The sequence below is a fragment of the Cryptococcus neoformans genome, chromosome 3, assembly GCF_000149385.1.
Source record: "Cryptococcus neoformans var. neoformans B-3501A chromosome 3, whole genome shotgun sequence".
In the NCBI taxonomy this organism is placed as follows: domain Eukaryota; kingdom Fungi; phylum Basidiomycota; class Tremellomycetes; order Tremellales; family Cryptococcaceae; genus Cryptococcus; species Cryptococcus deneoformans.
The window spans coordinates 668,519-685,103 of NC_009179.1; the positions used below are offsets into that span (position 1 = coordinate 668,519).

The window sequence follows — 16,585 nt, forward strand, 5'->3', positions numbered from 1 at the left end:
CCCGCTCCCCTACAAGCTACTCTCCCCCTCACTCCTCAATAAATACTAAAAGTTCGCATTGCCAAGTCGAAAGTGATCGTTACGTAGTACGTACTGTAGTAGTAGTAGTTCGGCGGCTTGATTTAATTTTTACTTCTGTGCCAGTATGTGCCCCTCTATGCTATGTACTGCAATGTGAAGCAACACTGGATTCATAAATGAGCTCATCAAGAGCTGTGTCCCATCAAACTTTTATTCTTGAATCCGACGTTAAATTGTAGTAAAGAGCTAGCAAAATAATGTCAGGTAGGATCGGCGAGAGAAAAAAAACGTAATTAGCTCACTTGATATCCTTCACCCAGCCACTTTCATTGCCGGATCTTTCTACGCAAGGGATTGGAAAGGGCGATCTGGAGATTATGACGGATTCCTTTGCATTCAACAGGCATACTCCCTTCCCATCTATAGAGAGTTCAGCAGGGGATCTCGCGAGAGGAGATATCTAAGGAACGTATAGTCAGTGAACTTATCAAGCATGATGGAGAAATACGCACCTCCAGTCTGACCTCGCCACGACCGGGGAGAATTACTGTACGAAAACTCAAGGATCGTGGGGCTATAGGAGTGAGAAGAAAGGCATCCGTTTCCGGGTGAGATATAGGGCCTCCTGCAGATAAAGAGTACGCAGTCGATCCAGTCGGAGTGGAAAGCAGGATACCGTCAGCCTACGTCGAGGGTAAGTTTGACAAAGTGGATAACAAAAATGGAGTGAACTTACAACGGCCTCAGTCAGATGCTGTCCGTCAAAGTAGGTGTCCACCACAGTGAGATGCGTATTGCGGCCTCGATGCAGAGCAACTTCATTCATAACCTGCCATCCCGCTTCACTCACTATGGCGACATTAGCTTGCTATTGACGAGTTGAGGTCATTTGTTCAGCACTCACCATTCTCAGTACATCGGTTCAATGGGTCTCCATCGACAGCAATAGGTTTACATGCTAGCCGCATTCTGTTTAACACTGATACAGGGCCTTTGAGGGTATTCTCCAGAGCCGTTGACAAAGCACTGATATCTACCCAACTCGTCAGTACGTGCTTCTCAGGCCAGTAATGTGAGAAACATACGAAATGGTAACAAGAAACCCAGAGATCCCATAGAGAAGCTTAGAACTGGAGGGCATTCACCTTGAGAAAAAAGGTTAGAGACGTGTAATATCGTACCGTCTCCGCCTAAAGTTAGGACTAGAGATGTATGAAGAGGCAATAATGCCTGATCGCCTGGTGACGCAACAATCAGATTGTCAAATGAGGGATGATCCATGGCAGTATGTGGTTCCACTATGAGTCTGAGGTGAGGATAGTGTTCTTGAATGTGACTGAACATGGCATGTCAAAATTCCACACTGCGTGTCTGTTCTCCCCTACCTACCTCAGGATGAAACCCATAGCAGCTGTTGTACGAGGATCATTTCTTTTTTGTATTAGAAGAAGAGTTGTCGGCTCAGTGGTCCATTTTTTAAGTTGATGACTACAATCGCCAATTAGTCATTTGTAGCTCCAGCTTGAATTGACACACGCTGCAGGGGGAAACTTTGCTGCACCCATGGCAGACGAATCTCCGATCAAAGGCTCACATGGTACTAGTCTTGGTTTACTGACGTTGACAAGTGCATTAGTTTGGCTTTAAGAGGTCACTTTAGGCTAGGCTCACCTCGTCAACTGAGACGGTGGGGATACTGGGAGGTCTCGTAGATAATGGATGCTACGGCGGCTTTCCCGAAGGTAGAGCGCACTTTGCCTCGGGCTTCGCAATAGCTTGAGCATGGCAGAAAGATGAAAGATGGATTAGACCTCTGTGTTCCACCTTACGGAATCTGAGATCAGTCTGAATATCAGCTCAATTGCTTTCTGTGTTTTGTTTTCTTCTTGCTCTACCCGACTGACATATCGTAAATATACGTATACGTACGTAGGACGAGCCTTTATTTTGTTGCCGTTGATATATTATTATGGTTCGCTCTGTGTTTCTATGACGATGATGATGAGTGATATTGCAGTGGTAACATTATTATTATTAAAGATGTTTTTTTGATACTGTAAAGCAGGTATCAAAATAGGCTCGCGTTAGTCTGTGTGCTTAATCTTTGCCCAAGTTGATTCCCATTTTCCCATTACATTTATTATTTTAGTGGTTAATTATGTACAGCAACGAATAGTGGTAGAGTTGCGTGCAGTATCGAAAATTATGAAAACAAAGCAGCCTTAACTGAATAAGGCCGAATATTCCGTTCCCCTCCCAATGAGAATAAATAATCCTCCTCAAAATTGTCCATTAAACCAATCCTTCGTTCTATCTGTTATTATCATAATATCGTCCTCCCATCTCTGTCTCACCCAAGTCCCTTTTGAGGATCTCGCACCATTGATCTGCATCAACCTCTGCAACTCAAAGCCACCATTGAAGGCGATATGCCCAAGCTTCCCAACGCGAAACAGAGCTACGAACGTGAATTCATGAGCAAATTCGTTTTCCTGAGATAAAGACAAATTCTGTCAAGAGTCATGCCTTGAGATTTGTGTATGATGATGGCAAAGACTAGTTGACGAGGATCTGAATGCTATTACAGGCAAATCCATTATATCATGGAGGTGATTGGAAACGCAATGGTGGTTCAAGACATTCCATACCCGCTTCCTCACAAAAATCTCCCAAATGGGTTGCCTAGAATGGGGAAGGATATATAAGTAAAGATTCTTTTTCGTATATGGAAGATCTCATCGGGATCCATTCCATATTGTTGTAGTCATTAAAATTTGTCCTTCATAAATAAGAGGCTGTCCAACGCTTACACTTCCCTTCCCTAGTGACATCTGAACCAAATCATCGCTCGTTGCACGTGATGCATGTACCTACCGTTATCTTGCTCTGAAAGGTCTTGATGCAGTTGATAGCGAGCACAGTATGTTGTGGGATAGCAGGTGTGTCAACATCATGCGTGAAGGGTATACACAAAGGAGGGATGGTTCTTCGGCATTCAATACAGGTGTCATATAATTCGCTGTCAGCCTCGAAATGTCCTTGCAGAAAAGATTTGTCAGAGAGGCACATTTGATAGGTCGATCAGGTCGTGCTGGGTTGCCGGAGCTGTTGATCATCCTCGTCTTCATCATCAAACCGTGCAGGAGCGTGAAGTTCACGTCTTGGTCAATGAAGAGGAGTAGGCTGTTGCTCAGGGACATGGAGTTGCTGACCACCTTCGTTTTCATCGTCCATCTGTGTTGGAGGCCGGCATTCACGTCTCGGATGACGGAGAGCAGGATACTGGCCACTTGGAAAGCGATCAGTGGGAAGTAAATTGGGAGGCTCAGCCTGAGGACTGTCGACAACGTCGGGCGCGATCAGATGTAGAGGGGATGTCGCCAATATCTAAAGTTGTAGTACGTTTACTCATTGTCGTGGAGCGGTGGTAGGAGGTACAGCACTTAATGACAGCACGACATATAGGTAGAGAATCAAGAGAGTAACAGGACGAACGAAGAATGAAAAACGCGACGCGTTTTTGTACCAAGTCGCGTCGATGAAGTGCATGCCTACAGCCGATCACCGCTTGCCTTACCTTCTTCAGCCAAATTCAAGTAAACGGCGCAGACATTCTAAGTATGCATGCATAGTACCATTAAAAGGGCGGACCTGGAAGCAACTCAGTGTTATAAGTGTCGGTGCTGCAGGACGAGTTTTGATCGAGTAATGTGGAATTAAAAGAGACAAAAAAGGGGGTGTTTCGCGAATATTAGTACAGAAACGCGTGAAAAAGTGGTAAAAAGTGCATGCCTAGAGCGTTTTTGCGCGCGCCTAAAGACACGTCTTCAGCCAGTTTCAACTAAGAGACTGAGGGGTTTATATAATGCATGCATGGTACTGTTGTACGGGCGAGCCTGAGCTGAGTTCAATGGTACAAGTTTGAAAGCCGTACGATGAGTTTTAACCGAGTATTATGGAAATGAAAAACACATAGAAAGTGGGACGTCGGGAGTACTGGTTGCCCGCTAACGCGAGCGATTATTATTAATAAATATAGTTAACCATGTCACTTGATGATTTTGGAATTATTGTTTGTTATTAACATAATGATTAATTAAAAGTTCACATGACCACGTGCACAACAACTGACGAAAAAAGGTCCATATTAAGTGGGGGGAGCGGACAGATCGTTCAAGGCGCCTTTTTCGTCGAGTCCGTCTTTGGCCTTTTGCATTCTCCGTCGAGTGAAGGACTTTCCTATCGTATTTGCCTTTTTCTTTTAGGTCCTATACACCTATCTATTCTAGATGGCTCCATGTAAGTCCTTAATTACCCATAACATTTCATTGCTGACTATTTACTTCAGCCCCGGAGGGAGTTACTGTCGTGTATGTACCAACCTTCCATTCTGTCTCTCTCAATACTAACAGGGACGTAGTCTCGGAGCCCAATGGGGTGACGAGGGCAAGGGAAAGCTTGTGGACATCCTTGCCGCTGAGGCGGACATTTGCGCTCGATGTGCCGGTGGTAACAATGCCGGTCACACCATCGTTGTCAGAAATGATAAGGGCGAGAAAACCAGCTATGCCTTCAACCTTTTGCCCAGTGGTATGTGGACTCGTTGCCTTGCTATATACTGCATTTCTCATATCAGCTATTGCAGGGTTGATCAATCCTGAGTGCACCGCGTTCATTGGCTCTGGTGTTGTTGTTCATGTCCCTTCGCTTTTCAATGAGCTCGACACGCTTGAGCGAAAAGGCCTCAAGGTTGCCGGTCGGCTCTTTGTCTCTGATAGGGCTCATCTCGTCATGGGTTTCCACCAGATCGTTGATGGTCTCAAGGAGGTTGAGCTTGGTGGCTCGTCCATTGGCACTACCAGGAAGGGTATCGGACCCGCTTACTCTTCCAAGGCCTCTCGATCTGGTCTTCGTGTCCATCACCTCTTCGACCCTACCTTCCCTGCCAAGTTCAGGAAACTGGTCGAGGGCAGGTTCAAACGATACGGCCACTTCGAGTTCGACACTGAGGGTGAGATTGAGATGTATTTGGTGAGCTAAAACGTGCATACTGTGGATAAAACCATGCTAATGGCTTTTCGTAGGCCTTTGCCGAGCGCCTTCGACCCTTCATCGTGGACGGACCCACCTTCATGCACAATGCTGTGAACTCTGGCAAGCGAGTTCTCGTTGAGGGTGCCAACGCCCTTATGCTTGATCTCGACTATGGTACCTACCCGTTCGTTACTTCTTCTTCCACCTCTATCGGTGGTGTCGTCAGTGGACTCGGTATCTCGCCATTCGCTATCAAGCGTGTCGTCGGTGTCATCAAGGCCTACACTACTCGAGTTGGTGGAGGTCCTTTCCCTACCGAAGATCTTGCTACCGTCGGTGAGACCTTGCAAGAGGTTGGTGCCGAGTACGGTACCGTCACTGGCAGAAGAAGGCGATGCGGATGGCTCGACTTGGTCGTTATGAAGTACTCCACCATGATCAATGGTTACACTAGTCTCAACCTTACCAAGCTTGATGTTCTTGACGGCTTCGACGAGATCAAGGTCGCCACTGGCTACAAGATTGATGGCGTTGAGGTTGAAGGTTTCCCTGGTGAGTAATAACGTTCAAAATCCGATGAGATTTTCATCTGACAAGTGGGACAGCCGATCTTGACCGACTCGCCAAGGTTGAAGTTCAATATGCCACCCTTCCTGGGTGGAAGACTGACATCTCCAACTGCAAAACATACCAAGAATTCCCCGAGAACGCCAAGGCTTATATCAAGTTTATTGAGGACTACTTGGGCGTCAAGGTTCAATACGTCGGCGTTGGCCCTGGTCGGGACCAGAACGTTATCATTTTCTAAATTTGCAGATCCTTCATTTGTTTCGCAAGGCGTTGTCTAGACATGCATCGCGGGTTACTGTGTGTCTCATATTGAAAATGAGTGGTATCAAACGCAGGATCAGAATTTTTTCAGGCTGTCGAACTGCTTAAAAATGATGCACGCACTTTTACTCAATTAAACTATCCAAGCATGCTGGCGTGACTCTTGATACGCAGTTGTTTCGCACTGTTTATTACTGACCTTATGCAGTGCATATATCATGATACCGGTGCATGAACAGAATCGATTAGAGCAGCCAATGGGCGGACAAGATGATGTGAGGTGGACGGAAGCGGCAGCTGGCGCGCCCCCGCAGGCGGCAGCCACTGCCGATACGTCACCTAAAGAATTTATCCGGCGGACTCGTTCTTATGCAGTTAGTTCCAGGCTCCACCGCGAGGCGGCTGTGTTGTGTTTCGTTGTTGTGTAAAACTTGCAGCAACTGCCAGCTCGTTCCATCCCCCGCATCGCCCGCTCTCCCACCTCTCGTATTCCCACACCCGCCTGCCACCCACTCGCCGCCAGGTTCAGGTGCGTAAAATTTTACCCATCGCCGTTTCGCAGCTTACCTGCACTCCAACAATACTCAGAGAGCGCGAATCCAAGTCAGATTTTTTTGCTGCTTCCTGCCTGCCGTCTATTTACGCATACTTTCCGGCCCTAACAAATCGTTCGCATACCTTTCTCCTTGGGCCCAAACTCCCGTCGGCCGATAAACACGGTCCGACAACTGCCGACCTTTCACCTGCCATCTTGGCTTGACATCGGACATATATAATAACATGCCCTCGCGCTGGATCCCAAGCGGCTTTACTACCCCTTCAGCCCCATCTTCCCGTCCATCCTCCCGTGCTTCTTCGCCCACCCGCAACGGGCCCGCTCCTCGGCCAGCCAACATGCTTTCTTCCCGAAGGCGAGACGGCGCCGTAGATTCCGGAGAGCTTGGCGACTATTTCTCTATCCAGCCAACGCCAGCGTACGATGCAAGTGCGCCTACATCTCCTTCCATGTGGGGCGGCCCAGTGACCCCGAGTGTTATGAACACGCTGGGAGGAAGTAGTGGCCACACGCTGGCGATTGTGCTCGATTCTGACCAGCTAGTTTTGCGGGGCCAAGGAGGCGATATGAACCCAGCTTATCTTTCGGGTAGAGTAGAATTGAATCTTTTGGAGGCTACGAATATCAAGGAGATTATGATGAGTTTAACGGGTAAAGCAAAGGTGCAATTCTCGGACGGTTCTGGGTACGTGATGAAGCGGGATGCTTCCCCGTTCAAAGCAGCTGACGATAGGAACGCAGAACGTCTTCAAAACATCGGCATTACAGCCACCCTATTACTTCACACGACTGGTCTTTCCTTCAAGGAGACCGTGGCCATTCTCACACACTCAAAGCAGGTCGTCACACGTTTCACTTCACTCATACTCTCGACGGCAACCTCCCTTCGACCCTCCGAACGTACTCCGGTGATGCCCTTATTGTTTACAAACTACGAGCAGTCGTAGTGCGCTCTGGGTTCGCCAGCAATTTTTCGACCACGAGGGAGTTTAATCTTTCGAGAATGTTCACTCCGGAAGCTCTCGAATTCAATCAGACGTTGGAAATTGAAAATACTTGGCCAGGCAAGGTCATGTACTCTTTGACGTTGCCATATAAGGCATACGCGGCCGGCGATGAAATACCGGTCAATATCAAGTTCATGCCGCTTGCCAAGGGCGTCAAAGTGACAGCCGTTGTGTCGGTCTTGAAAGAATATACGTTGGTACACACCAAACACTCTTCGCATCCTGATACTCGGGTTGACTCGTGTGTCAAACACGAAATCAGGAGAGGTCGAGCGGAGGAGATAGCCCGAGAGCCCATTCGTCCGCCTCAGCATTGGATTGACACTCATGGCCATTCAAGCAGGAGTAGTGCCAATCAGTCCAGACATCCCAGCCCTTCGCAGACTCCTGTCGCCAATACCCGTGCTCGCCTGCCATTGACGACTTGGGGCGCTCGTCCGGCGGACAGTTACTTCCCTGGTCAGACGTCTGATGCTCCGGAACAAGCACAAGCAGGTCCATCAAACAGCAGGGATTCCGCATCCATTACCGAGTCTACAGAGACGGATATTGAGGTTGGCGATGACGAGGTCAACACTTACTTCAGCATCCCTATCCCGGCGTGGGTCACTCCTTCACACGCTATCCACCCAGTTTTCATCACCCACAAGATCAAATGGTCATGCTCAATCGCTAATCCAGATGGGCACGTTTCCGAGCTGCGATGTGCTCTCCCAATCCTCATTCTCGATCATAGCCTTCTCAGCGAGGCAAGGGCAGCAGGTGCAAGTACCCGAGGTTTGTTGTTCGGCAATGCACAACCTGAAGAGCCTCAGGTCGACCTTCCCAGTTACAGCAATCACGTTTACGATAGAGTCGCCATCGCAGACTCCAGTACGACCTCTGGCTGGATTCCACGATCCATCAATCCTACTCCGTTGCATTCTCCTCACGACGATACTCCTCCAAGAAGTCGCGCGCCTTCTCGCCCTGGTTCTCCGACCCGTGGTCGTAGTGGCGAATCTACCCCTGAGGTACCCCCTCGTAGACAGTTGTCTCAGTTTGTTGATTCGGAACTCCTTTTGTCTCTTGGCGCACTCCGTACACACTCTGACGACACATCACCTCACTCAACCCCTCCTGATTCTCGTGCGCCCAGTCGGCCTCTAAGTCGGCGTAACAGTCGATCAAACCTGAGCAGTCGAGTTTCGAGTCGTCCAGGTAGTCGGGCGGGCAGTCGTGCCTCAAGTCCAGAGAGGGGTAGCCAACAGTCATCCACATCTGGGAGTTACGTGGAAGAGGCGCATATGCGTCCGGGATACGAGCGGCATCGATCCACAGGTCTTCATGGCCTTTTCCATCTGCCTCTCAAACCCATTCGGCCCTTTTCCAACCTCGGTGCCAGCCATGTCAGTCGTCCAATCTTGCGGAATGGGAATCAGTCAAACACCAATCTACCCGCTGCCGTTGATGACATCCCGCGCAACTCGTCTGTTCCAGGCAGTCTAAACTCTGCTGGCGCCTCCAACTCCGCTATGCAATCTTCGGCTAGCAGCCAGAACCACGTGTCATTTGCGTCTCATGCGGTTACCTTTGAGCCCGAACGTTCTTCTATACGATTTGAGATTGGAGCACCCGACACTCCATCCGAAACTGAGGATGACATTGATCCTCTCATGCGGGTACCTTCGTACGACATCGCATCCCGAGGTTTCTTGGGCGGTGGAGTGGTCCCGATAGACACGAGATTGCCGACATACGACGCTTCTGAGATGTCGATGCGCAGAACAAGGAGTGGGACAGATCTTGGGTCTTCAGGAGGTTTGGTTAGGCCTCGAAGTGATACTGCGCTGGTACAGTTGGGTGCGCAAGCGGCAGCAGAGGCGGAAGAAAGAGCGAATGACGATGTGGATGATACCGGGGCGCCGACAGGAGCATAACGGGCAAGGTGGATGGTGCAGCGGTGTATGTAGTAGAACGGAAAAACAACAGATCAGCCTCATATAGTATAATATAATAATTACTTTCCTTTACATTCAATTATAGTGAACGTCCATACACATATTTTATCACTTCTCTTTGTCAGTTCTCATTACGCGATAGATGCAAGCATTATAGATGGGTGTTTTGACCATTATAGCGTCTTCAAAAGTACATCTAATGTCGTTTTCCCGTCCTATTAACGCAACACGGTTGCTACTACATATAATACTAAATGCTGATGATATATGCTGATGATAAATTATGATCTCAATATGTGATAGCTCATAATGCACTCCCCAACCATGTTTTTGATTTCTCATCATCTCACACCTTTATTGGGTTATCATCGACATGATCTCTTCGTATAGGCTGTCTGCTCATTTCTCTCACCGATGTCAAACCTCCGCTCCTCAATCCCATTTGAGGCCATCGATCGTGGCCGCTTGTTTCTCTAGACGGGTTGAATGACCCCACGTCAGCGGTGGGTGACGTAGGTCCGAAGGAATTTGATCGACGATGCTGGTAGCGCGTTTCAAATTGCACACCACCCTGCTCCTGATCATGGACTGGAATAGCAGTGGCCGGCCCAGAGGTGGAATTCATTTCTCGAGGGGAAGAACTGTCACGGGCGTGGGGAGCGCCCTGTCAAAGGTGTGCTACTGGAGTGGGGCAGCTGTGGGCAGCAGATCACGCCGACAAGGTGGCAAGACGAAGTATGGGGAGGAGGAAGGAAGAAATCAAGGCCGTCAAAGAATTTCCTTGTCCTAGGTCTCTCAAAGAATCCCGCTCCTTCATTGGTCTGGTCAGCTACTATCGACGATTTGTCAAAGGCTTCTCCGAAATCGCTGCTCCAATCACCTCACTCACCAAGAAGAATCAAGCTTTCATCTGGGGCGACGCTCAGCAACTCGCCTTCGAAATCCTCAAACAACAGCTTATCTCTGCTCCAACCCTCGCTCATTACGATCCTTCGTATCCAACTATTCTCCAAACCGATGCCTCCTTCTTCGGTTGGGGATTCGTCATTTCCCAAGTCAATCCGACTACTCAACTCGAACATCCAGTGGCTATCGAATCAGGTCGCTTCACCGGGGCTCAACTGAACTATCCGACCAACGAAAAAGAATTCTTGGCCATCGTTGAGGCTTTCGTCCGTTGCCGACACATGCTCCTGCAAGTTCACACCACCGTCCTGACCGACCATCACAATCTCTCGCACTGGATGAAACCTCGTCAGCTCAGTCCACGTCAAGCTCGATGGGTCGAACTCCTCTCACCTTTTAGGTTCGACATCATCTACCGTCCAGGCAACCAGGCAACCATGCCCGATGCTCTCTCTCGCCGATCCGATTACCATCCAGGTAAAGGTACGACCATGAATCAAGAACACAATTTCGTCCAAGCCCTTCCCGGCTTCTTCACTCGTTCCGCCGAGTCCCTCGAGTAGCTATACTTCCAACGAGCCATGGCATGCTACCTATGATTTGCGCAGATTGTAGTCACGCTTCTTGCCATTCACCTTCAATCATTCCATCAGCTCTTATCAAGCTCCGACGAGTCTCAAGAAATCCATACCTTCGCGAGCCGTCTTTCAATCCTCAAGGTTTCCTTTCCTTTGGTCACCGCATTTATGTTCCCAATCACAACAACGCCCGACACAAATCCTCGAAGCCCGCCATAGTTCCTCCCTCGCCTGACACCCAGGTATTACCAAGACCATGGAAATGATCTCGAGGAATTATGTTTGGAATGGGTTACGAAAAGATGTCGAAGCGTACGTTACCGGCTGTGCTACTTGTCAGCGCACCAAGGTCTCTCATCAACGAAGTCATCCTCTGCTCGGACCGCTTCCTGTTCCCAAAGTTCCGTGGAGACATCTCTCCATGGATTTCATCGAGCCGCCTTCAGGCTCCGGTACGTTCAACTCCATTTTGCTCACCGTGGAACGCCTCACCAAATGGGCAATTTTCATCCCCACTATATCAAATCGAGCTTCCGCCAGACTGGCGCATCTTCAATATCTTCCATGTCTCTCTTCTTCGGCCTTTCACTCCTCTTTTCGACTCTCAAACTCCCACTCCCCCTCCGCCAATTGAACTCTCCGAAGATGTATCTATCCCCGTCTACCAGGTTGCCAACATTCTCAACTCCATCTTTCGTCAACCACCACCCCGCTCTACCCTATCTCTCACCCTCAACAACCTCAAACATCCACTTAACAACCTCAAACCTCTTCATCATCACCAAATACGCTCTTACTTTGATTCGCGCCAGGGGCGCAGGAGAATTAGCTGAGATTAGTATTGGAACATTGAATTTGGATTTGAATTGGAATTTGGATTAGGATTGGAAGGCCTCTCAGGAGAAAAGGAGAACCTGGCGCTATTCATCTCTCGCCTCAAGACCTCAAGACTCCTAACTCTGGCTCGCCTGTCATCCGACCATCCCTCACCTCGACCATCAACCCCTTGACCACCCTCACATCTACCCAATCTTTCTCTCTGTCTTCGACCTCAACATCTTTCCACCTACTCCCACTCAGCTAGCAGGGTCGCTCGCTCTGTAGTTGGGGACATCCCCCCCGTAAGAACCCCTACGCATGTCAAAGACGTCTTCATTGAACAGGCTTCCCATTCGCGATGCACGCCTAGAACGTTCTTCTTCGAAAGCAGTCTCTTCGGCAGTAGTAAAATCCTTTGGCACTATGTGAATGAGTATCAGTGTTCACAGTTCGACCAGATACCCATCCGTTTGGCTTACGCATGACAGCACGATCGATCTAGACAGGCCCCAGGTCAGTTTGAATTCATGTCAATCATTTGATACGCACGGCAACAGGCAAGCCTCTGTGTCTGCCACGTAGCATGACAATTATCACTACCAATTTGGAAAGCTTTCGGAAGCCACCGCTGAACCTTTTGTCGCCAACGTGAGTTAAAATATTTATTGGTGGTAGTAAATAACTCACGAATAGTTATCATAGGGCACTCCTAGACTTAGACCCACAGTCGCGTAAGCGCTGACCAGTTCAAAAATAATGTTAAAAATGCTGAACCATTCTTGATCGTTGTCGATATGCCCTCGCTGCATCAAAGTCGTCAAGATCCAATTCTGGCTTTTTCTTGATAGACTTACCTCTATAATGCAGACAAGCCATAATGCAAAAGCAAGCCACCAGATATCTTCAAGGGCATATAAGTTAATGTGTCACTATCAAAAATGGGACTCACCAAATGCTAGCTGACGTCTCGCGTGCCAACCGATATATTTTGCTACTGCATGAGCGCCGCTTCCCTCTTCAGACAGATCATCGTCCTCAACTTCATCACCAAACAGACCAAGACTCTTCTCTTCATATACGTTTGTAGATCGCACTGACAGCGCGATGGGATAAACAGATATGTACTGAATCTCTTGTAAGCTACTTTTCAGAGTGAACCGTGATAAACCTACCATCATAACAACGTAAAGAACTTTGACGGCAGGCGCAAGATCCCCGAGAGGAACAATACTGAAACCTGCAGCACGAACAGCAGCAGACTGTAGAAAGCCCGCTGCTATCCTGGTCCCAATAGGTAAAGACATGATGGCTCTACAGAAATGATTGTCAGAAGGCCTGGCTATGGGATGCAGAAGGGATCACTCACTCGGTGCCCAAGTCGAGAACCAAAAAACTGACCCAATCAATGAGACTAGCAAGTAAGCTTCACTCTTTTATAAGATGACTCACGTGAGAGTAAGCATGACAAGAGCGAGTACCCATGTTTGGGTAGAGGGGAAAAGATAGACGAAGCACCTAAAGACTTTATCAGAAAGCTTGTCTGCGCCAGTAAACCAGGGTACGCACCTTCGAGGGTGATCCAGAAGGAATTTGAGCGACTCCCGAACACGTGAAGACTCCGGAACACATTTGTAGATAACCCATCTAATAACAGTGTTAGCCTCGAAACGATTTGCTCCCACCATCTAATTACTTACACTGTACAACGGAGGCTGAGGATGGGACGTCCTGTTAGCCACCAAGTAATATGGTTGGAAAAGTGAAGCTCACAATACAGGCTGCGCAACTACTATTAGCACATGTTACCAACACATGATGCGGAGAAATAAATGCTTACTAAAGCAGTATTTCCAGCAAAGATCAATATTATCATAACTGTACAAGACATAAATTTAGTCCATGGGATGAGAAGAGCATGGGCAACAGAAAAAGGGACCTACCAACTATCATGAGGTATGCTCTTTGAAACGGCAGCATGCTCATGTCGCATAAACTCATGCCAGTGTTGGTAAAAGCTGAAATAGATTGATATAAGGCGAACCAAGGAATCCCAACATTTCTCGGTTGTTCGTTGAAGACGTAGTCATAACGGTTTCCAGCGGAAATATAGGGGGCAATAATGACAAACCCGGCGAGCGGCATGAAGATGACATACTGTGATTATCAGTTTCTTGTTTTAGAATTTTCAGCATTTTCTACTTACGCCCACGACGATGTAGAGAAGCACTCGGAGAGCTCGATATTCTACACCTCCCAGTTCATCCATCTGTTCGGTGGTCAAACCCTGGAAACGACTGTTCCTCCCAACAGTTGCAGAGAAAGATATATACGGGGCGTCTTTGCCTTCCGTCCCTCCCCCCGTGCTACGTCCACTCAGTGTATTGGTTCGAGGTACTGTGAATGTCTTTGAAAGGCTTTTGGACGTTTCCGGAAAAACCTTGCCGAAAACTTTTTTACCAATGGCTAGAGGTGTAGGAAACCCACCAAAGCCCTCCATCTTTGCATCAGTGCGACGGCTGTTCATTGGGCGGAGAGAGTAAGTGCGCGGGAAATTACCAGCATTGGATTGCATGGTGGCAGAGTGGGGCAGTCGAGCTGATGATTTATTTATTATACGATTGCTAATCCTTTAAAGGAGTGACTTACGGTCTACGGCATTATTACGGAAAGTAGCTGTCCTTGGGAACGTGCCGCCTTCTCTTTGAGTGGTTGGGCCTCGTTCTCGATGGTCATGGCTATCGTCAATTGTGTCCTCAAAAGCAATTGTCTTGGACCTAGGAAAGGCCTCTGTTGGATATTAGCCATTGCGCCATTGCGGAAATGGTACCACGCACCATCTGTAAGCTGCAAACCGGCATATGGGATCTTGTGACGGGCCGGGGATGGAGGTGGGGTGGGCGTTCGATCACTGACAAGTCAGCTGGTATCCATAGTCTATATACGCACCCTTCATTAGATCCGGTGCTGACTTTGTCAGCCACTTTAGCTCCAGCTTCAGCCTCGGACAGCTTTGTCTTTGGCTCCTTGTTCTCCACTTCGGAAACCTCTTGTTCTGCTTCTCCTGCCGACTGCCGCGCCTGTGCTACTCCGCTGACAACAACTGCCTCCAAAGCTTGGGATAAGTCTTTTCCATCAGCAGCCACAGTCTTACCAGACGGCAATGGCGTGTCACTTCTGAGTTCTGGCGTGGGTGCCGGGGTTGCAATTTCTGCTCGTTCGACGTCGTACCATCCCATGGGATTGACCAGACCAACGCCTCCACCTTGAACACGTTTGATCATGTCCGGACGTAACTTTTGATGTCCCTTCTTCCAGTGCTTATGATGATGATCTTCAGGCTTCTTTGGCGAGTGAGAAACGGCTTTCAACTCTAGAGACGATGGCGCTGAACGCTCCGGAGACCCATTTTTTAATTCAGTATCGCCCTGCTGACTCAGATTAGCACATGCATCATCTATAGATAGGCTGGGTTGCTTGCCTTATCAAACTGGCGAAAACCAGCGCCAAATCTTTTCCGTATAGCAGATATAGGTGGAGCTGCCGTGGCCACGCGAGTGATAGTCTTAGTTAGGCGAGTTCTTCTCCTTTCTCGTTCTTGAAGGACATGCTTGAAAGTTTGTCGAAAGAAGTATCTATTGAACGTCAACTATGAACGGGCGAAAAAGAAATGATCACATACTGTCTGACTAGAATCATAACGATCGACACAAACGACTGATCAAAAGTCAGTGTTTTTGCACATGGCTTACCTCGAAAACTTACCAGACTTCCAATAATCATTTGAAGGAACAATATCACTTGTTGAAAAGGACTCAGAGTACTCAGATCCACAGTTGCCAGTCCAGTCACCGTCATTGCAGACATACAGCAAAAAAGACAGTCGATGTAAGATATGTGATACTCTGTATTACAGGCAAACATGATGGAGGAAGTAATGAGAGGAACCTGTGCAGTCCATGCTTAGACTAGGATAGCTGTCCGTATTGCGATAACTTACGACTGTAAAGGTAATGAGGTGGATTCGATAAAAGTTGAGGGAGCCCACAATGAGAGCCTTCCATTTCGTCCTTCTGGAGGGTAAGGCGAGGTAAGAGGGCAGGGTGGAGAGTGAGGGTCTGATGGACGGCATTGTGGAGGGTCACAGGCTTTTCGGAAGCGCTGTGGATTAGATGATGAGTGGTGGGCAGTGAGGGTCGCTGGAAGCTCGACCTTGCAAGTGCACTTGTGTATTGTTATTGGTCGGAGGCGGACATGGCGTTTAGAGTGATAGACGCTGCGAGGCTGCGAGACTGATGGGAGGGTGTGGGGGCGAGACGAATCAAGCACGATGGAAAAAGGTGGATTTGGTAACGAAGACAAGGGCAAAGGACTGACGCACAGCGGAAACCGGATAAAGGACCCAAAGGACGATTGAGCCGCCAGCCGCCGAAAAGCTGGAATCAAATGTTCCTCTACATCAACAAATGTGCGATCTGCAATCTGTGACATCTTCTGGGCCCTCCCTGCGCCATTCTTCCCACGTGGGAGTGACGAACCCATTTTAAATTTAGCACAAACATCATCAACAACTGGGAAAGACATCTTATGAGCCATGGGGTACAAGACGAGACCATCTCTACATATGTGCTTAAATTCCTATATATTTCCATAGCAACCATTTCATCGGGAGCCAATGCGTCCAGAGGTACAAAGAGAGAATTTCGAGCAATCACCACCTCCCATTGATCCGATCGTCTGTCAGGATCGCGAATAACTATCACTGTCTGGGATCTAAGATCATTCCTACTGGTCGTGAAGTTCAGACACAGCCAACTTCGTATAACAGGCCAATAGCTCTGAAAATACCTGAGCTTTCTTGATGCGTTCAGTGGAAAAAATGTTCTTGTCAAAGGA

The 16,585-nt window shown here is 48.3% G+C and overlaps 5 protein-coding genes across 5 annotated transcripts; 3 read left to right on the plus strand and 2 right to left on the minus strand.

The window, feature by feature from the left end:
* Positions 1–206: 206 nt before the first annotated feature.
* Positions 207–1,805, minus strand: CNBC2410 (hypothetical protein; the record flags this gene model as incomplete). The annotated part of the gene is made up of 9 exons (XM_771657.1): positions 207–267; positions 324–481; positions 534–704; positions 758–870; positions 926–1,054; positions 1,107–1,357; positions 1,411–1,509; positions 1,558–1,635; positions 1,693–1,805. 9 exons carry the CDS (start codon positions 1,803–1,805, stop codon positions 207–209), a joined length of 1,173 nt encoding a protein of 390 aa, XP_776750.1.
* A 2,505-nt stretch (positions 1,806–4,310) lies between these two features.
* On the plus strand, positions 4,311–5,863 carry CNBC2420 (hypothetical protein; the record flags this gene model as incomplete). The annotated part of the gene is made up of 6 exons (XM_771658.1): positions 4,311–4,320; positions 4,370–4,391; positions 4,442–4,611; positions 4,667–5,052; positions 5,106–5,607; positions 5,661–5,863. The coding sequence occupies 6 exons, from the start codon at positions 4,311–4,313 to the stop codon at positions 5,861–5,863; spliced, it is 1,293 nt and encodes a 430-aa protein (XP_776751.1).
* Positions 5,864–6,666: 803 nt separating this feature from the next.
* CNBC2430 (hypothetical protein) lies at positions 6,667–9,368 on the plus strand (the record flags this gene model as incomplete). Its single annotated transcript, XM_771659.1, has 2 exons — positions 6,667–7,127; positions 7,184–9,368. The coding sequence occupies 2 exons, from the start codon at positions 6,667–6,669 to the stop codon at positions 9,366–9,368; spliced, it is 2,646 nt and encodes an 881-aa protein (XP_776752.1).
* Positions 9,369–10,126: 758 nt separating this feature from the next.
* CNBC2440 (hypothetical protein) lies at positions 10,127–10,858 on the plus strand (the record flags this gene model as incomplete). The annotated part of the gene is made up of 2 exons (XM_771660.1): positions 10,127–10,778; positions 10,815–10,858. The coding sequence occupies 2 exons, from the start codon at positions 10,127–10,129 to the stop codon at positions 10,856–10,858; spliced, it is 696 nt and encodes a 231-aa protein (XP_776753.1).
* Positions 10,859–11,949: 1,091 nt separating this feature from the next.
* Positions 11,950–15,821, minus strand: CNBC2450 (hypothetical protein; the record flags this gene model as incomplete). The annotated part of the gene is made up of 22 exons (XM_771661.1): positions 11,950–12,113; positions 12,172–12,190; positions 12,242–12,326; positions 12,380–12,495; positions 12,547–12,593; positions 12,642–12,816; positions 12,865–13,003; positions 13,059–13,103; positions 13,142–13,207; positions 13,259–13,336; positions 13,390–13,404; positions 13,463–13,470; positions 13,530–13,567; positions 13,633–13,846; positions 13,896–14,287; positions 14,339–14,479; positions 14,527–14,600; positions 14,639–15,117; positions 15,171–15,324; positions 15,372–15,406; positions 15,455–15,637; positions 15,690–15,821. The coding sequence occupies 22 exons, from the start codon at positions 15,819–15,821 to the stop codon at positions 11,950–11,952; spliced, it is 2,799 nt and encodes a 932-aa protein (XP_776754.1).
* Between the last annotated feature and the right edge of the window lie 764 nt (positions 15,822–16,585).